This window comes from Schistocerca cancellata, chromosome 1 (assembly GCF_023864275.1).
Source record: "Schistocerca cancellata isolate TAMUIC-IGC-003103 chromosome 1, iqSchCanc2.1, whole genome shotgun sequence".
In the NCBI taxonomy this organism is placed as follows: domain Eukaryota; kingdom Metazoa; phylum Arthropoda; class Insecta; order Orthoptera; family Acrididae; genus Schistocerca; species Schistocerca cancellata.
In genome coordinates, this window is record NC_064626.1 from 339,810,466 (window position 1) to 339,832,499 (window position 22,034).

A 22,034-nucleotide genomic window follows, 5' to 3' on the forward strand; every position below is an offset into this window, starting at 1 on the left:
AACCACTTTCCATAGATATTCACGACAGTAGCGCATAAACAGCTGAACATCTTCGCCGTTTTCGAGATTCTCGTTTCCAGGTGCAGGGTCATAACAATCTTCCCTTTTCCAAAGTCGCTTATGTCAGTGGATTTCCCTTTTTCCGGCCCATATCGTCCTAGGATGATTCTCCGTCCGCCTCTACGCCACTTAGACACTTTCTTTACCGCGCCACACGCTCGCAGCGCTATAAGGTAGCAGTGTTGTCGGCAGTGGTCATAAAACTCTGGCTCATCAGCGTATCTCAACTATCCGTAGATAAGTGGACGGCTGTGGTGATTACCAAGCCATCTTCAGCAGAGTCCTTTACATAATACGTTGACACAATTCTCAAGGATTCATCCTATCAGTGAAGATGCAAAAGTAGAAGAATTCTTCCTCAAGATTCTCTCAATGCTCTTTCCAGTACTAAAATTTATCGAAATACTGCAAAAGTTTTTAGCAATGTGTAAACGGCTCTATAAATAAATTTCACTAGCACAATCTTACATACTTCCTGATGACTGTTTCCCAATCTAGAAATCAAAGAACAGTTAATTACAATTCACAAGTTTTAATTTTGGACACAAAGACAATTTATACACTCGTAATAACGCACTGTACACAACACTTTGAGGAGGAAGATGAGGATAATTCGCACATGGCTGTTTAATATGCTGCTTGGTTACCATAATGTGATTGACTGTTAAATGTATTCATCTGACCGCCACCAGGGTGGTTCCCATAGCCATGTTGCCCTTGGAATTGTTGGTATCCCTGGTTTGCATTCCACTGACCTGGATTGCCATGCATGCCGAAATTATGGACTTGACTAGGTGAAGCATGAGGATTGAAACCACCCTGCATATTGTTTTGTGGGTAGCCATGGTGCCCCATATGAGGATTTCCCATGGTATCATGTGGTCCCTGATGGTGTGGATGTCCCATGTGGGTACCAGGATTGTGAACACCAGCGCCAGATGTACCCTGATGGCCGTAATGAGGATTTCCCCCATGCACGTTGGGATTGTGTTGATAATTATATTGATGTGGATTATGGACAACATCACCTTGAGAATGAGAGTGGGTCATATTATGTTGGAACATTTGATTTGGATTGTTATGCATGTTGCCTGAATGTGGGTAATGTTGGTTGTTTGGATGATTGTGCATGTTATTAGCATTTGGTGGATACTGTTGGCCATAGTTTTCATGATGCCCCATGTGATGGGCATATCCAGGATTGTTTGCATTAAACTGGTGAGCTGTACCAGGGTTGTGATGTCCGTGAGCTGCGTGAGATGGGTACATCTGATTATGCTTAGGACTTGGGGGCAGTACCTGTGGTGGGTACCCTTCATATGGATAGTCTGGTGCCTTGCTAGGGTTCCCTGAGGTCTGGTGAGGGTTATTATGCTGATAACCTGAATGAGGATTATGGTTTTCTGTTGGGTTACCATGAGTATGACCTGGATTTGGAGTATTTACTCCATGTGGATTGCCTGAATACTGTCCATGAGGGTTACCATAAGTCGAGGTCTCTCCAGCGGCACCTGCATCATAAGGCATACTTGTGCCATGGTGTGGCATGTGACCAGGATGGGGATTTCCATGGCCAGTGTGAGGTGGGTGGCCTGGGTTCATTGGATGGGGATTTCCATGACCGGTATGAGGTGGGTGGCCAGGGTTCATTGGATGGGGATTTCCATGACCGGGATTCGCTTGATGGGGATTTCCATGACCGGGATTCGCTTGATGGGGATTTCCATGACCGGGATTCGCTTGATGGGGATTTCCATGACCAGAATGAGGGTTCATTTGATGGGGATTTCCATGACCAGAATGAGGGTTCATTTGATGTGGATTTCCATGACCAGCATGATGTGGGTGGCCAGGATTCATTGCTTGGGGATTTCCCATAGTTTGTCCTTGTATGTGAGTACCAGGATTATTTGAGATCTCCATTGGCCCAGGGTTGTGTGTCATATGTGGGTTATTGACAGTATTGGTGGCATGAGGATTACCATGAGTGCCTGAGTGTGGGTTACTGAAATTCATTTGATTGTCATGTCCAGCATGGTATGGATTATTGATAGTTCCTGGATTGTTGTGACCAGGATTGTGGGGGTTACCATGTTCAGCTTGATGGGGGTTTCCATGCAGGTAATTAGGATTCATTTGATGGGGATTTCCATGTGAAATTTCGGTTCCTGGATTGCCATGACTCATGTGATGTGGGTTATTGTGAACTGCATCACGAGGACTGCTGAGTGAATGAGGATTACCCTGAGCAGGTACATACTGTCCATGTGGATTGTCAGAGTGTACATGAGGAAAATTACCAGCTCCATCCACTTGGCTACCAGGGTTTCCAAAAGTGTTCATATGGCCTGGATTATTATGGTGATGAGTGGCATCAGTAACCTGGTTATCGCCAGAACTATAGACAGCATTGTCCAAAGGACTGTTATGTGGATTGTGTCCTATTCCCGGATTGCTGTGCCCCTGGTGCTGTGGTTCGTTATCTCCCTGATTTCCGAACTGTGCATTCTGCCCTTGGGGCATAGCTGCGTCTCGGGGTGTGGTGGGGACAGAGCCACCACTGTAGTAGCCGTCTGAAGGCATCTGCTGGCAGTAGTCCTGAGAGGCGTCTCCGGCTCCAGCACCCTGCTGGAACTGTGGCTCCGGCGGAGGACATGGATGGTCTCCAGCGCCAATCTGTGGACTGTCACCCTTGAGTTCTGGTGGACAGCGGCATTCGTGTGGTAAGCCGTCCCGTTTGCTGCAGCGGCAGCCTCTGCTCAGCACACTTGAGCGGATCCTGGTGTCTGTGGCCATGACTGTTGCACCAGTACAATGTTGTTACTGAAAAATGATAATTTAATTTTTAGATAAGTACATGTCCATGGAATATTTATAGAACTTAATGCAGTGATGCTCAGGAATCAATTTACAGGCTGTTAAACATAATTTGTATTCAAATACTACTAAGTGCTATGTTTCAGCGCCACACAAAAATGATGCATACATGCTCTTTTTTGGGGAGGAGGGGATGTTAGGGGATGGCAGGACGGATTTTAGTCTCAGCATTTAAGAATAAACTCGACATTATGTAATGTGAAACCTTCTAGAAAGAAACCAAATCAATGTAAAAGTTCCAAATGTAAAGATTTTATAAACTTATATCCTCGATAAGAGCTCATCAAAATGGAACTTTTTTGTCAAACCATTTTTTGGGTCGTTCCATACCACGTGATCTAAAGGTCCTAACTGACCCTTTTCAATTTTGATTAAATTTTTACAGGATGTATGTATGAGTCTTACATGAAGCCATGCCAATTTACAGCTTGACAAGTAATATGGTTATGCTTTTGTAAAGACCAGCTTTTTTCCATATTGCGACAGATACGAATAAATTAACATGTTTGATTTACTGTTGCTCACGATCTAAGGACATTACCACGTTGAAATTTAGTAATTCTGCTGAACTTTTCAGGTACAACAGCCTCGTTGCTGTACGTGTGGTTCAGCGTACAGCAGATTTTTCGCAGTTTGTTGTTAAAGTAGCTCATAAACCTTGCCGTGAAAAGTTTGGACCACTTTTCAGCGGCTTGTATCTTATAATGGAATGACTTCCTGATGTTGATTTTTTTCTCGATCACAGACAGCCATCATGTCATAAAGCGTCTTGATTACTCAAATAATGACTCAGTTATACGAGACTAAAGCCGATTCAAAAAAAATTATGCAGCAATTTCGTCTCATTTTCAAAAGACTGTGTCTCAAAAGAATCGTCTCACACTCAATTTTATTCTCGGTACTGAAAGGAGAGCACTTTGATCAGGAAAATGATTTTTTTTTCATTTTTGAGACGAACCACTTTAGAGATAATGAAGAAAATCATTTGAAAATGATGTAAAATCTGTTACAGCTGTCTTTATTTTTATAGAGTAGAAATTAATTTGCTCATCCTTTGACTTCTAAATGTTTATCTGCTCATTTAGGTTGTTTCTCTCTGTTTTGGAATTCAACTAGCTTGATGGATGTTCCAGTCAATATATTTCAGACGATACTGCATGTCACCTGGTAACACTTGCATCAGAAAAATGTTTGAAGGAAATGGAAGAATTTTTAGCACCACAGCAACAATTATTTAATCGAAGAAGAGACTTACGTCTTGGTGAAAATGCCAAAATATGCTGTCGTCACAGAGCATTGCTTTTTGATAAGCCTGAACGTCTATGGAGAGTCTGTTGTAATACTTTTAGTCTAAAGAGTCAGTCTGTGAACAAAGACTTATGAGGTGTTACTTTGGAAAGAGGTGATCAGTTGAAAGCTATAACAAAAAGCAATATTCAATCCGGTCAGAAAACATGCCCAAAATTTCGAAAACAAATTGCACCAAAAAACCATTACAGCTGAGTCAGTTTAATCAAAGTCAGACCATCGGAGTCACTCAACACTAGCCTAACTGCTATTGAGATCTCTCATCTGAAATTTCAAGGGTGTCAACGAGGGACTCTAGAGCGTATACAAAAAAGATAAGTAAAAGTCGAGAACCAATTGCACACAACACTGTTGCTGCTGGGGCTGTGATCCAAAAGATTTTCTAACGCCTAGTACAATTAAGGCATGTCCTGACCGCTTAGATTATAGGCTGCTGAGTAAAGAACTGAAAGAAATGTTGTAGTTGTCAAAGCATTCAGAAAAATTGCAAATTTTAACATTATTACCTCAAAGCTGTAGCATAAAAGAACTGATGCAAGAGTTCGATTTCTCAGAAAGAATGGTAAAATGTTGTCAGGTGGCATGCACAATTATATGCAAAACCAAAATTGCACTGAAATATTGTCTTGAACATCTGTCAATCTACAGTTATATTCTAACTTCCACTAGATATTTTTAAACGGAAGCTGGATATTTTCATCTGAACATAACTGCATGTTCATATGTGGTAAATAGTGTTTAGTCAATTACGTAACAGGACGGAAATAAGCTAAATAAACAGATGAACATTTCTAGAAGTAAAAGGCTGAGAAAATTAAAACAGTAGAAGTTGCATAATTTTCCGCGCGTAGTAGCAATCACTGCGTTTTGTTGAACTTCTTTGTTAATTCTGAACTGGTTACAAAACTGAAACAAACTTTTCCTGACCAGTTAAAATGAGGTCTTCTGAACGGTGCAAAAAAAATCAAATGTGGGATGATCCTTTTACGATACTGCCTTTTGAAATTCAGAACATATATACGCTACGTGCACAGATTTATGACATGCCGGCTAGCTGCAAATGGGGAAAAAAATCAGCACCAGGAAGTCATTTTTATAGTACGATACAAGCTGATAAAACACGATCCAAATCTGTAACGACTAGGTTTATGAGGTACTTTCACAGCAAGCTGCAATAAATCTGCTGTGTACTGAGCACACGTTCTACTACTAGGCTGTCGTACCTAAAACGTTGAGCAGGGTCGCCAATTTTCTACGACGGAGTCCCCTTGGATCACGATCAACAGTAAAACAAACTTGGTGATTTATTCGTATCTGATATGGAAAAAACTGGTCTTTACAGAAGCGTAGCTAGGGGCCGCAGCATACTATTTATCGAACTGCAATTTGGTATAGCTGCATGTAAGACGCAAAGATACATCAAAACTGGAGACTGACGACCCAGTTCAGATTTGGGCCACTTGACAAGGAATGATCCTTTTGTTACCTTGCACCGATTGGACTGTACTATGAAATAATTTCCTGCCACTGACAAGTTGAACAACTTATGAAGAAATGAACGGATTTTTTAGGTTTATGAATGTGCTTGAAATAAATGTTCTAGCGAGAAGAATCTTTTCCGTAAATTAAATGTTTTAAATAGGCACTCCTCTCCTATTTAGAACTTAAAGGGCATTTTTTCTAAAATTAGAAGTAATTTTTTTCTTATAATTTTGTATCAAACCCATTTTTTTATTTATTCCACAGGTTTTTCTGATTGTTCCTTTGTGACATAAAAGTTTAGAAGAAATATCTAGATAATAGAACACTAAATGAGGCCCAGACTTAATTCCCTTTTCATTAATTTTTCTTAGGTCGCATCGAAAGACGTACTGTGCCTGCAGTTCCCTCGTCACAGTTGCAGAAATGATTTGTAGTGCCAAACTTACACAAAGACAGTACAAGACGGTTGTTAGAAAAAGAAAACGTTCTGAACACATATGATCTTCTGCTGAAATCGGACAAATGTATTCTTTTGCAAAAATATGTAAAGGAAAACATCGCAGCTATTTTAAAATAATAAATTCTTGTATTGTTAAAATACACTGACTAGACCGAACATTATGACCGCCTACCTTTTAACCACAATGTCCACCTTTGACACAGATGACACCGGCGGAACGTCGTGGCATGGAAGCAACGAGGCCTTGTTAGGTCGCTAGAGGGAACTGGCATCACATCTGCACGCACATGTCACCTAATTCCCGTAAATTCTGGGGATGGGGGCGATGAGCTCTGATGCCACGTTCAGTCACATCCCAGATGTGTTCTACCAGTTTCAGACCTGGCGAGCGGCGGGCAAGCACATCAATTGGAACTCACCATTGTGTTCCTCGAACCACTCCATCACACTTCTGCTCTCGTCAGAGGGCGCATTATCTTGTTGAAAATTTCCACTGCCGTCTAGAAACATGACCGTCATGAAGGGGTGTTTGTGGTCTGCAACCAATGTACGATACTCCTTGTCCGTAATGGTGCCCTGAGCGAGCTCCACTGGATCCATGGATTCCCACGTGAATGTTCCCCAGACCACAATGGAGCCGCCGCCAGCTTGTCTCCGTCCCGCAGTACAGGTTCGAGGAGCTGTTCCCCTAGAAGACGACGGATTCGCGACCTCCCATCGGCACGATGAAGAAGGTATCGGATTCATCAGACCATGCAACCCTCTGCCATTGCGCCAACGTCCAGTGCCGATGATGACGTGGTAATTTCAGTCGCGGAGTTAACTTTGGCACATGCATGGGTCATCGGCTGCGGAGGCCCATCGATGGGAGTGTTCGATGCGCTTTATGTTCAGACACACTTGTACTCTGCCCAGCACCAAAGTCTGATGTTAGTTCTGCCACCGTCCGCCGTCTAACCAGTTTTGCCAGTCTACCCAGCCTACGACGTCCGACATCGGTAATGAGGGATGGCCTCCCAAATCCACAACGTCTGGACGTGGATTCACCTTCGTTTCGCCAGGTGTTGAAAACGCTACAGCACTGCTCGAACATCCGACAAGTCATGCAGTTTCCGAAATGCTCGTGCCGAGTCTCCGGGCCATAACAACCTGCCTTCGGTCAAACTCAGCTAGATCGCGCTCCAGGTGACGCTGCTATCGCCTGGCCGCATGTATATTGACAGTTGGTCGATGTTCATAACGTTGTGGATGTCAATATATCTTGAACTGTCTTTCATAAAATACATGATGTAAGAAAAAATTTTCACTACAACATGAAAAAAAAGATCATCAGACCCTACAAAATTTCTTTCGGGTGACTATTCTGTTTACCAATGTACATAATATCTTCTGATGATATCTTCAAATTGTCACGCTATACTAAAAAAAAAAAAAAAATTGACGAAAAATATTCTCTCTCTATTGAAACGTACTTAATCTCTTGTATCCCGCAAAAATCTTTGAAAGAAAAAAACCGCCATTTGACTTTATATTACTAAATTTATCTTGTATACTATTTAAATTTCGGATTTTATGCCATTATCGAGCACAATGCTAAAAGTTCTTAGACCAGTAACACGTCATCTGAGGTAAAGTTAATCCATAGCACTTTTTAAGTGCTGCATTTGGTCAGGATCGGGAATGGTGGGAAGCGGGGCGTCTGGTGACTAGGAGAAAACCGTCGAAAGAAAAGATCGTTTCCGGTCACCAGTGGATGTTTTATTTCTCCAGAAGCCTACGCCTAAGGGTGCACTAAACTCAAACTCGCTATGGCAACAAGAGATTGCCGCAGTTAAATTGAGAGACATTGCGCCCCCAATGGGTGGAACTAGTGGACAAGTCAGGTCACGGACGAAGCTAGCACGCAAGAAAGCGATTTCAATACCGACGCACTCTCACCAACCCGCCCGGCGCGCCCAATGTGATCGCCTCCACCCCCACCCCCCACCACACCCCCCTTCCCGCGTCCTCATATTGATGGACAGCACAGCGCTCCTAATCAGCGGTACTACCGTGGGGCAGTGTTTACGTGGACGGAGCGTGGGTGTTACGCAAAACATCCGATACTACGCCAGCTCAGGCTCAGCCATTGTCTTACCAAAAAGGCAGTACCGTATGTTATTTGAAAGGCGATTAAAGTGGAAAATTCGAAAAATTTTGAAAATCCGGTTTTATATCAATAAAGAGGGTCATCATGCACATTTCCTTCTGCGAGAGCCGTTTTACGAATTCTAAAAATGAGTTAGAAATTATAAAAATGAAGGGAAATTTAAATGGCTCCCGTGGAAAGTTCTGTCAACCTTTAAGGTAATATGGAACCTTCGAAATACTCGAGGGATTGAATTATAGCTGACCATTTAGAAGGGGCATGATTTACATATCAAATAATTGTTTGAATTTATCCGGTTTTGATATTTGTGAAAGTCGTGTATGGGATGGCCACATACAACTTGTTACAAAATTAAGGAAAATTAGAGAAGTGCCACTGTGAGATGGGTCTCGATGTGGGGTTGCTCGTGCAATGCCTTCTGCGTTAGGGCGGTGTTACGAGGACGACTGATATCAAAGCCGGCGGTCAGCCGGACAACGGCTGAGAGGAGCGCGGCAGGGCTCGGAGGCCGCGCTGTGAGGGGTCGGCAGGGAGTTGGTGTAGGTAACGGAAGTTGTGTCGGAGGTCTAGAATTGCCGGAACATGTAGTGACTGATCATCGATACATTGTTCCGTCCTTCAAGACATCGGTCGTCTGCTTGGTTGACACACCAAGACGTCGCCCTTGCCTTAAGGTAAACCAGCGTAGAATTAAGCATTTAATACTGTGGCAGCGGAGGAGCAACACCTCGTTGTTGGATGGAAAAAAGGGAGGCGTATTAAGTACAGTCGGAGCGACTCACTTCAAATTATCCTGGGATGGCCACTCCTCGACAGAAGACATGCAGAACGTTGGTAACGTGGCGGCAGGGCAAGAAATACAGGGCGGCAAGCGGTTTACTGGTATCTACCGGGTTTTCATTGGCGGAATGGATACGCACACACCGTGCTCCGTAAGTAGCGTAAGGAAACACGTTATTCCATTTCACCCCGTTCACCAACGAAGCAAACGAACTTTCCCACGCTTTTCAATCAGCAAACGCCATCTTACCAAAACCGACTGCGCCCTCAGTATCATAAGCCATTTTCTCTCAGTGATGTTTCAATAAGTTGATATGTCTCCCATGGTGCCTCTAGTGCAGTAATGTTATTAATGAGAACATCTATCATAGGCTTTCCTTCACACAGTTAACATTTTCAGGATCCGTGAAACGGCTCTCACGGAATGGGCAGGAAATGTGGTTCAAGTGGTTCAAATGGCTCTAAGCACTATGGGACTTAACATCTGAGGTCATCAGTCCCCTAGACTTAGAACTAATTAAACCTAACTAACCTAAGGACATCACAAACATCCATGCCCGAGGCAGGATTCGAACCTGCGACCGTAGCACCAGATCGGTTCCGGACTGAAGCGCCTAGAACCGCTCAGCCACAGCGGCCGGCCGAGGAAATGTGCAAGGTGAGCAAGTTTATTAATAGGAGATACAGGTCTTCATAATTTTTTGGAATTTTTCATTTTAATTGTCTTTCATATGACAAAATTGAGAAATAAAACAACCACTGATAACTGGAAACGATCTGTTCCGTCGAAGGTTTTCTCCTAACACCACCAGACGTCCCGCTTCCCGATTATTTTCCCATCATGACCAAGTTCAACACGTACGAAGTGGTGTCACAAGTGAGTACAGGAAAGGAAGAGAGTGATGTTACTGTATCCCGCTTAAGTCAACAATGTACAGGAGATCGAATGATCAGGACTTATCAAGTGAAAATCCAGGGCTGACGTTAAATGACAGAATAGGAAGTTAAGTCAAATAAAGAGATATTTCAGTGTACGGGATACAAGGGGCTTTCCTATGGTAGAAAATTACCAGATGTAGGCCGGTCGAACAACTAAATAAATGGGCAACGGGAGGGGAGACGGTTCATGCTAAGTTAAGCTGGTGGCCGGTCATGGAGAGCAGAGCCAGAGGGTGTGCCTCCCAAGGAATACGTCTGTTCTGCTCGAGGTCTGGATCACAAAAAGCATTGCATGGCTGTGGCTCAGCACCATCGTAAAATTCTACAGTTGACTTGGATTCTTTTATCTTTCTGCAGACTTCAAGCAGTGTGACGTTATGATTTTAAAGTTTTTTATAAAGGTCTTTCTAAAACACATTCCACTTGGACAGCCTCAACATCACTGTTTCGAGAAAAGGGGTCTGTACGATAGGTCTGGGGGCCCCACTATGTGACTCAAATATAATAGAATAAATTTTATATAGAAACTTGTCGGTTTTGTAGTGAAAGGAACTTTTATTCTACTATCAAGCGAAACACAAATTCAAGGTTTTCTTTTCACTACAAAACTACACATTTCTAAATAAAATTTATTCTATTACATATGAGTTGCTGAGAGAAAAAGTTCTGGAGCTCGCTAATAAATGATTTTACACTACATTTCATGAATAATCTTCTGTGGGCCCCCAGAAGTGGACTCCTGGGCTTAAAATTTATGAAATTTAATGTTACAGATTTAATACAGTAGAACGATAAACACCAGTTTTACGAATCTATTTGAAGATGTTCTTCAATACAATAGGAAGAGATACACCAGAATTTTTTTTTTAATTTACTTCTAATCTTCACTATGTATATCGCAAGACACAATGTTTCCTTAGATTGTTGAATGTATGTATGTCCATGTACGTTTAATTTTTAACTGACTGCCTTTTTTATGTTTCTAGGCAAGTAAAAAAATATTTTTAACTGACTGCCTTTTTTATGTTTCTAGGCAAGTAAAAAAATATTTTAAGTAGCATCGTTATTCTGTCCATTTTGAGATAAGTCTACTTTCAACGAAGAATAACGAAAGGTTACCTTTTCTTCTGTTGTTGCAGTAATGTACATCGTTCTACGTTCTGAGCTTAATTACCAATTTTCGTGAGGTAGAAAGTTCGATGGATAATTTATTCATTAATCAAACGGCATAAGTAACTATCTCACATTAAATCAATACACAAGCATCTTCCATAATCCATATTCGATAATAAATATGAGAGACGAACTTTCTTACCGACATCACATCTTTCTTACCAACAACACTTCTCTCCACATTTAAACATGGATGCATAAAGTCGAAACTACCCATACCAAATTTCTCACAGATACAAATTCGATATCAAACATTTGCCTTTGGTGGACAAGACTTTACCAACTGAACCTAGGAACTTTCCTAAGAATTTGAAACATGGCTTCATTCTCCAAGTTTCTCTTCCTACTCATCCATATCCCACCACTACTGCCCTTCAAATCAACGTCGAGTGGAAATCATAGGTCAAAAAATATGATGGAGAATACCTTGCTTGCAGTCTATAGCTTGCTTCCGGAATGTTTTTCCTTAGTCTAAAATGGAATTTATGGTGCAATGAAACTTTAGAATCGTGAGCCGACATATGGTTTTAATCTGTCAGGAAGTGTCATTATTGTATTCATTCTGTAATCATTTGCCAGGCTACAGCTGAACCATACTTCAAGTGATTTCTTTCCGCAGTAAGTATTAGTATGTGTATGCAGATGAATGTCTACATGTTATGCCAGAATACCGAACAGGCGCTTGAAGGTGATGCTTTCCACTGGCCTCGACACTTCGTCGACAAGTTCAGTTGATATGAAGCTACCCGCGGTACAAGCGAATCTGGGCATACCGTCGTTATTTAGCATGTAAGTTTCACTGCTATGTACACTCTGCTGCAAAGCATATGATTCATTCTGGCGACTACTAAAGGTTTCGATGTAGACATCTCATCGGTAGTAAATTAGTTACTTTTACGTCTACTATCTCACTTCTTAAAGAACGACATATCCATTCTACCTAGTCGGATGTACTGAAGTAAAGTCACGAAGCTGACCCGATACTCCTTAAACTCGTATTGTTTCCCCCTGGTTACACTGAAAGACATGCATTCGATGCCTATTCTGCACTGTCACCTATTGGACAAAATACGTAATTTTACAGCAGCATTGTGACACGATCCAGAACTCGCAAGTACAACGAACTCAAGACGAAATTCTTAAAGGGGTGAAATCGTTGAGTGTAAAAATAATTTCTGGAGGACACTGAGGAAATGTTACAGTGCGTTTGTGTTCACGACATACGCCACCTGACAAAAAAGGTGAAGCACCCAGAAGACATCAAAAAAATGGTTCAAATGGCTCTGAGCACTACGGGACTTCACGTCTGAGGTCATCAGTCCCCTAGAACTTAGAACTACTTAAACCTAACTAACCTAAGGACATCACATACATCCATGCCCGAGGCAGGATTCGAACCTGCGACCGAAGCGGTCGCGCGGTTCCAGACCCTAGCGCCTAGAACCGCTCGGCCACTCCGGCCGGCCAGAAGACATCGTCAGATGTAAAGCTAATTCCGTACACTTACACACCATCGGCGGATATTTAACGAGTTGCAGTTCTGTCTGACAGGTGTAACGGCCACCAGAGTGGATTACTTTTGTACATGATTAGTGTAGTTACCAAGCGTGGCAACGTGTATAAGGGACGTGAATGGCGTTAAAAGTTATCACTGTCAAAGACACTGAGATGCCGCATGTTCGTGTGAAACAGCGTTATCATCACCTGACATTATGGGTCTCCATTCGACTGGCTCGTCGAAACGTGAGATATCCAAATTTGAGGGGCATTCGGATGCAACAGTGGCCCTATGTTGGACTTCACGGCTCCTGAGGGCAGCCGTACTCGTCTTCAACGTTCCGCTCGATCACGTCTGACGACAACAAGGGAGCAACGTCATACTGTGCACCAGGAACATCGTAACCCCTTCACGCATGCTCCTGCCATCCGGAAAGACCTGATGGACTCCCGGCAACATCCTGCACCGTTGCTCGGAGGCTATCAGGAGCCATACTAGGCAATACAGTCCCATAGGTAGGATTCTGTTGACACCACAATACAGATGGCTGCGTCTGGAGTGGTGCCGTGGTCGGGAAACATGGATTGCTGATAAATGACGCCGCATTCTGTTCAGCCATGAATCGTGGTTCTGCACTAGCTCTGATGATCATCGCCGGCGAGTATGGCGGCGAGCTGAGAAGCGATCTCATTCTTCTAATGTTTTGGATAGGCATAGTCAATGTGTGGGAACCCAACGGGTATGGCTTCAGGTCATGTCTCACAGTGATTGGGGGAACTCTGATGGCATCCTCACGGCATCCTGCATCCTCATGTGTTACCTCTTACGCAACAGTATCGTAGCGCCATTTTCAACAGAACAATACTTGTACACACATGACACGTGTCTCTATGGATTGTCTGCATGACTTGAGGTACTCCCAAGGTCAACAAGATCCCGAGATCTGTCCCCAACAGAAAATGTGTGGGACCAGCTAGGAAGTTAACGTCCAAGAGCCAGTATCCATGATATTAAGGGCTAGTTACAACAGTTGTGAACCAGCTTGCCTCAAGAGAGGACACAAAGGCTACGTGACACCCTTCGCAATCGAATCAGGGAATGCGTCAAGGCCAGAGGAGGTGGAACGTTGTACTAATCAGTGGGCTAATACTGCTAACTTCTTTGTAAATTTGATTCGAATTTTTAATCACTGTAATAACATCTCATACACTTTCAACCTGTGAAGGTTCATTTCACTTCCTCCTCCCATTGTTTGTGCATCACTGTTTTTGTCAGGCAGTGTATGTATATGATCTGAAGGATACGGTCTAAAGCACTATGAGGCTGCTTGTGAATGAAGTAGCTGCATATAGGACAGTTGTAACGTCCGAATCTGTTAGTAACATGTAGAGGATTAACACTTGGTGCAGGGACTTGTATTCAACCAAAATGAATAAAGTTAATTTAGTGCATATTAATTACGTGGAAAGACTTCTTATTTTTTGATTACGTTATTGAAAATACATCAAAGGAAACAGTAACAATTTTTAACACCTGGAAGTGAGCATCGGTAGTGACGTGAAGTGCTATAATCACATAAAATGGTTTGTAGAAAAATCACACGTTAGACTGAAATTCATTTGAAAAATGGGACGGATAGACTTGGCTAGCAAAGATCTCCTTGGATCGATTCTTGGATGCTGTATGTTTATTTACCACGTATATTTATTAGAGGATGTAGCTTATCCAAAGGAGAGCGGCGCGTTTCGTTGTTGATTCGTGTAATAAGCGCAGAAGCATTACGGTTGTGTTGAGCAATCTCCTGTGGGAGGTTGCCATATTTTTACTTGAGGAAAACTGTACTGTTCCTGACTAGAGACGCTACTAATGGAACAAGGATCAGCGGAATAAAAATGCTAGGACTCTGTGTTATACGTGGACGGCTGCCCAGTTACTGTAGAACAGACCGAGCCATTCATTCAGAGCCGAGTGATATCATCTCCACATCCTTTTAGGTACTAGGAGACCCGACACTTCAGAAAACTGTAGAACGCCTATAACACTTTTATCATAGCCAAAAAAGACAGCGGTCAAGTCTCCAGCCAAACAGAGAGTTGCCCTTATGTCGCCATATTAAACAGACTTTGTTAAAATACGTTTTATTCAAAGCGGTATTCGACAAATGTCACATATTGGTGGGTGGCCTTGCCGGAGGAGGAAACTGTGTGTCAATGGATAGTGCCATATCCGTAGCCTAGTAAGCGTCACTTCCTTCCATCGATGGTGCTGGTATGAGATTCGCCACGCCTGCTTGGTCGATTTGATCGACCGCAATTTGATGTTTAGTGCCTCCTACCACTCGTCTTCTCACTGACGCGTAATGTTCCTACTTTTGTCCTCTTGATTTTACCGTCGAAACTGTAATGTTGTAGTCTTCTGATATCAAGGTGTACATAACGTGATCCGCGGAGATAATTATAGATTAAATTAGGCGTACTCCGTCCAACTGCGAAGCGTCCACCAAACCATTTACTTATCTAACACATTTATCCTTCTGTTCTACAGTGCTGTGATAGTGTGCGGTGGAGAGACACACCAAAACACAACGCTTCATCTACACGCTTCCTTGGCTGATTTGTCGTCTGCATCATTTTCCCATGTCCCAACGTGTCCCAGTACCCAGCAGGATACTGCATCTTTGCCTTGTTTTGGTTCTGCTGGAAGGCGACTTGGTCATACTAAATCATTTATTTTTAGTGGATACGCCTGTAAAGATTGTAGGGCACTGAGAGAATCAGAGCAGATGGGAAACATTCTGTTGCTCCATTGCCTTCACGATTCCGTATGTCTCATAGTCATAATTTGTTAGCCGTTCGGTGAGGCGTATCGCTTTTCCAGCGTAAGAAGAAGGTATTCTTGTAGGGAAGATGTTTACGTAGAATGAAAGAGAGCTTCTCATACGATTTCTATTATCTACTAGACGCGAGCGATACAGGAACGCCGGCCGGAGTGGCCGTGCGGTTCTAGGCGCTACAGTCTGGAACCGAGCGACCGCTACGGTCGCAGGTTCGAATCCTGCCTCGGACATGGATGTGTGTGATGTCCTTAGGTTAGTTAGGTTTAATTAGTTCTAAGTTCTAGGCGACTGATGACCTCAGAAGTTAAGTCGCATAGTGCTCAGAGCCATTTGAACCATTTGATACAGGAACCTACGTGCTGACCATACACGTCAGTTGTTCGCATGCAGTGCTAGACAGGCCGCTACCGCAGCCAGAAACAACGTGCACCACCCTATTTTCTAGAGATGGGTGAGAAACTCTACACGATAGTGAGCGTGCTTGTGTGACTACCAAGGTTACCTGACCTACTGAATAAATCTGGGACAGCATAGAACGAGATCTGCGAATATGTCCCATCTCCGACAGATCTCATAAGCTGGGGGGTGGTAACTGAGCAAACATGGAATAAGTTTTCTCTCCAGTGCTTTGGGTGTCTCGTGAAGATAGTTACATGGATTCAGTATTTCCTGACATCCGAAAAGCATTTCACTCTGCACCAAACCAATCTATATTCGGGAGAATCAAACGATATTTGTGACTCGTCTGAGAATTACTTATTTCTAGGTACGGAGGATGACGCAGATTACCTTGGGTGGAGATCATCGACAGATGTAGAAATACAAGCATGTACCACGAAAGTGTGTTGGGACCCTTGTGTATATATCATCCCTATAACCAATAAGTTCGAGTGTTGTCTTCCACTAAAACCGAAACTGAGCCAGTAAGACTCATCTTGCCTGTTGGGAAACCTGCTGCGTCCTATGTCAAGAGGAGGTGAACAAAAATGGGTAGAGGTCTCTTATTCGTCGGCAGTTCAAACGCACGACGAATAATGGTACCCCTCAGGGAAATGGAAGCAAGTGGTGGAAGGAACACTAGGTGTACCCTGTTTCCATGCCTGGGGGCCTCCTTGGTCATGATGAAAAGGCTATTCCGGCAGCTATTTAGTAAAAAAGGGCGCAACCATCTGCAAATTATGGTACTCATTAAAACGAACTACTCCTGTCAGCCAGGTTCCGAGGTTACACTTGGATCATTGTAGTGAGTAACAAAAAGGGTTGAGATTACCAGCTTTACTCGTGGCAAGGAGTTTCAACGAAGCTCACCATTTACGGCATTGTACCCAGAACACGTCGTCGTCCTTGGTTCTGGGTCAAGTGGAAGACTTGAACAAGAGACTGCAAAGGTTCTATAACAAGCTAGGCTGTGATTTCTTAAGCTTGCACCATACTGTTGAGAAATGTACGGTGCCACTAAATGGGTCAAGTGTGCACTACACCTCAGAGACAGCTACCCAGGTAGCTGATTGTGTGTGAGGTGCACATGGCTGTTTTCTAGATTAGGCGATTTTCCATCCAGTCCACATAATAGACCAATGAATATACGCAGTGCTTAGCACACTGGTCCTGCATTCGAGAGGGCTCTGGATCATATCCGCATCTGGCCATCCGGATTTAGCTTTTCCGTGACTTCCCTAAATCACTCCAGACAAATGCCAGATGATTCCTTTGAAAGGACACGGCCGATGTATTTGTCCCAGAAGACAAGGCACTCAAATCCAACAAGATAGTAACTGAACCTGCTTGCGAGATTGGTGGGGCAACACTCGGCGTCAGGGGTGGGCATAAAAGTGTAACTGAACCCTTCAAAAATGGTTCTGAGCACTATGGGACTTGACATCTGTGGTCATCAGTCCCCTAGAACTTAGAACTACTTAAACCTAACTAACCTAAGGACATCACACACATCCATGCCCGAGGCAGGATTCGAACCTGCGACCGCAGCAGTCGCGCGGTTACGGACTGAGCGCCTGAACCGCTAGACCACCGCGGCCGGCCTGAATCCTTCTTTCGACCGCCAGACTCGCCCCTTGATGTAACCGAAAACTTGGGAGAAAACCTCAGCTCGCTTGCGCTTAAATTCCTCAATCATACTGTAATCACCGGAGGACATTTTAATCATCCGACAATCAATTCGGAAAATTACAGTTTTTTCCAGTGCTGGTTATGACAAGACAGCCCATGAAACATTACTAATTGCCTTCTCGGACATGGAGGACATACAGAGAGACAGGATCTGTCGATGACATGCCTCGCTCAGGCTGCCCAAGGGATACCACTGCAATGGATGACCGCTACCTACGGATTATGGCTCGGAGGAACCCTGACAGCAACGCCACCATGTTGAACAATGCTTCTCGTGCAGCCATATGACGTCGTGCTACGACTCAAAACTGTGCGCAATAGGCTGCATGATGCGCAACTTCACTCCCGACGTCCATGGCGAGGTCCATCTTTGAAACCACGACACCATGCTAGGTGGTACAGATGGGCCCAACAACAAGCCGAATGAACCGCTCAGGATTGGCTTCACGTTCCCTTCACTGGTGAGTGTGGGATATGCCTTCAACCAGACAATCGTCGGAAACATGTTTGGAGGCAACCCGGTCGGGCTGAACGCCTTAGACACACTGTCCAGCGAGTGCAGCAAGGTGAAGGTTCCCTGCTGTTTTGGGGTGGCATTATGTGGGGCCGACGTATGCCGCTGGTGGTCATGAAAGGCGCCGTAACGGCTGTACGATACGTGAGTGCCACCCTCCAACCGATAGTGCGACCATATTGACAGCTTATTCGCAAGGCATTCATCTTCATGGACAACAATTCACATCCCCATCGTGCACATCTTGTGAATGACTTCCTTCAGGATAACGACGTTGCTCAACTAGAGTGACCAGCATGATCTCCAGAAATGAACCCTATCGAACACGCCTGTGATGGATTGAAAAGGGCTGTTTATGGACGCCGTGACCCACCAACCACTCTGGGGGATCTACGCCGAATCGCCGTTTTAGGAGTGGGACAATCTGGACCAACAGTGCCTTGATTAACTAGTAGATAGTATGCCACGACGAATACAGGCATGCATCAATGGAAGAGGACGTACTACTGGGTATTACAGGTACCGGTGTGTACAGCAGTCTGGACCACCACCTATGGAACTCTCGCTGTGTGGTGGTACAACGTGCAATGTGGGGTTTTCATGAGCAATAAAAAGGGCGGATATGATGTTTATGTTGATCTCTATTCCAATGTTCTGTACAGGTTCCGGAACTCTCGGAAACGAGGTGATGCAAAACTTTTTTTGATGTGTGTATTTCAATTATAATTGCAACAAATAGATATACGCTCCTTGAAAATGCTCACTTCGAAACTAGTATCAGTCATCATGAGCCAGTTGTAACAACTAATACCAAAGTACAAAGGGCACCTAAAACTCGTAGGTTTCAACTAATTAGACAAAGAAGCAGTAGTTCCATGTCTCAATGGAGAACTTGAAATTTTTTCTTAGAACAACAGCATATAGCGCAACGATGGCTCAAGTTTAAAAGAATAGTTGACGGTGCAATAGGATACCATATAGCACAGTTACGATGGGAGAGACCTCTTCATGGTGTTCAGTCACTTTGAAGAAATTTCTAAAGAAACAGAGACTACGGCATAATGACGTCTAACACAAAAATTAGGGCAATAGTTAAAGAGATGCTGAACGAAACGTCTTTGGCAATGAGTGAAGCCTTCAGTGACTATCGTAACAAATTTTTTCTAACGATCTTTCACAAACTCCAAAAAAAAAATTCTGGTCGTCTGTAAAGGCTGTCAGTGGCACCAAATTAGTGTCCAGTCAATCACGGACGAGACAAGAGCTGAACCTGACTCTATCAAATAAAGAGTAAAAATGCTGAACTCTATTTTCAATAGTTCCTTCACAAAGAACAGCCCAGAGGTATTGTCCATATGTAATTCTTGTACCACTGAAAAGATAACTGAAATAGATATTGATGTCAGTGACGTTGAAAGGAGCACAAGCTCGAACTGTGACAAGAATGGGGAAGGAAACTTGCCGTACACTTTCAAAGGAACCATCACGCCATCTGCCTACACCGGTTAAGAGAAATCACGGAAAATCTAAATCTGGATGGCCGGACGAGGATTTGAACGTCGTCTTCCGGAATTTGAGTCCAGTTTGTGGCGTTGGGGAACCGTTGAAATCGTTAAAATTGCACAAAGCTTCAAGGCCAGATGGAATGCCCATCAGATTCTATACCAGTTTTGCAGCTAAGTTGTCCCTTTTGTTAAATGTAATCTATTGTCTATCCCTCGAATAAACAGCCGTGCCCAGTAGTTACAAGAAAGTACAGACCACACCCGTCTACAAGAAGGATAGGAGAAATGATCCACAAAACTACTATCCAATATCCTTCTCGTCTATTTCTTGCAGAATCTTAGAATATATCCTGTACTAAAGCTGATGAGGTATCTCGAATAGAATGGGCTTCTCACTGCCAGCCAGCACGAATCCCGGAAACATCAAATATGTGGAATCCAAATCGGTCTTTTCTCACATGACACACTGAAAGCCACGCGACAAGAAAGTCATACAGATTTCCGGAAAGAATTTGACTCAGCATCCCGTCTAAACTTATGATCAAATAGTGCGATGGTATGGATTACCAAGCGAAATGTGTGAGTGGACAGGATTTTTTGGCAGGGAAGACGCAGCGCAAGTTATCTTGTGTGGAAAATGATCGACAGATGTAGAAGCAACTTCGAGTGTGCCCCATGGAAGTCTGTTGTGCCCCTTGCTGTTCATGTTGTATATTAATGATATTGCGATCAGTATTAGTGCTAATTACAGACTTTCGCAGATGAAGCAGCTGTCTAAAATGGAGTACAGTCTGAAAGAAGCTGCACAAATATTGAGTCAGATCTTGATAAGATATCAAAGTAGTGCAAAAATTGGCGACATGTTTAAATGTTTAAAAATGTAAAATCGAACACTTCACGAAACGAATAAATGTGGTATCCTATGACTATAGAATCACTGAATCACAGTTGAAATGGGACAGCTCTTACAATACCTGACTGTACCACTTTGTAAGGACATGAAATGGAGTGTCACAGAGTTGCTGAAGAAACTGAACTGGCAGACTCTTGAAGATACAGGTAAACTGTCGCGAGGAAGTCTATCAAATAAGTTTCAAAAACCAGTTTTAATCATTCCCGAAGGGATCGTGAGGTCGAGATTAGATTATTGATTGAAACCTCGGCCTATCTGCAGAAACGCAGTTACCTATAATGAAGTGCTATGGAAAAACGGTACAAATACTTAATAGACCTAATTAAAATTTCAAAAAGATGCAAATATTGGCAACGTGCATAAAGTTCTCAAAAATTTGAAATAGCGCACTTTGCAAAACACTTAAACATAGTACCCTATGACTAACATATCAATGAGTCACAATTAGGATCAATAAAGATATGATTCGCAAATTGTGATTTTTGGTTCCGCATCAGCTGTAGAATATATCAGAACAAATTTAAATTTGTGCCGAACGGGGCGTCAAAACCGATTTCCTTCTTCTTTTTGTTCGTTATTCGTCGGCGAATATTTCACTCAGTTTTTTTTAATTTTTTTGTTTTTTATTACAGAGGGTAGAAAGCTCTCTGACCGAACACGCTGAGATACCGTGCCGCTTCCAGAAGCTGCCCAAACTTCCACTTGTCCTGGTGTCTACATTCCCTAGTGCTCGCCCTATACTACAGTGATTCCCGCACAGGTTAAGACACTAAGCGTGCTCGGATAGTCGGAAAGCCGCAGTGGTTAAGGCAGCCGCTCGCGGTCAGCGGGAAATCAGGGTTCGAATTACAGTCCGGCACAAATTTTCATTTGTTCTAAAAGACTGTATAGCTGACACGGAACCATAATCGCAATTTACCTTCAGTTCTTAACTGAAATGCGGCTGTTGGTTTCCGCGCTGTTGCATGTCTGAAGGTACATTGCTTCGGGTTGCATAGTGTAGCACAGACACAGCGCTACAGTATAGGATCTGTAAAACCATACGATTACCTGAGGGTATTAAGATGCATGAATACACAGGCTGAGTCATAATTAAAGCAGATGGCAGACTTCGGTTCATTGGTAGGATACTGGGAAAATGCAATCAGTGTGCAAAGGAGATTGTTTACAAAACACTCGTGTGACGGGTGCTAAGGTGTTGTGAGACCCATATCAAATAGATCTAACAAGCGATACTGAACGTATACAAATAAGAGCAGTACGAATGGTATCCGGTTTGTTTAACCCGCAGAAGAGTGTTACGGAAATTCTGAAAAACCTCATCCTGGAAAACTCTAAACAGAGGTTCAAAATGGTACAAATGGCTCTGAGCACTATGGGACTTAACGTCTAAGGTCATCAGTCTCCTAGAAC

The 22,034-nt window shown here is 43.3% G+C and overlaps 1 protein-coding gene across 1 annotated transcript; it reads right to left on the bottom strand.

Annotated features, from left to right (window-relative positions):
* Positions 1-687: 687 nt before the first annotated feature.
* On the bottom strand, positions 688-2,856 carry LOC126174883 (GATA zinc finger domain-containing protein 14-like). The gene has a single exon (XM_049921342.1). The coding sequence runs from the start codon at positions 2,854-2,856 to the stop codon at positions 688-690; it is 2,169 nt and encodes a 722-aa protein (XP_049777299.1).
* Positions 2,857-22,034: the final 19,178 nt, after the last annotated feature.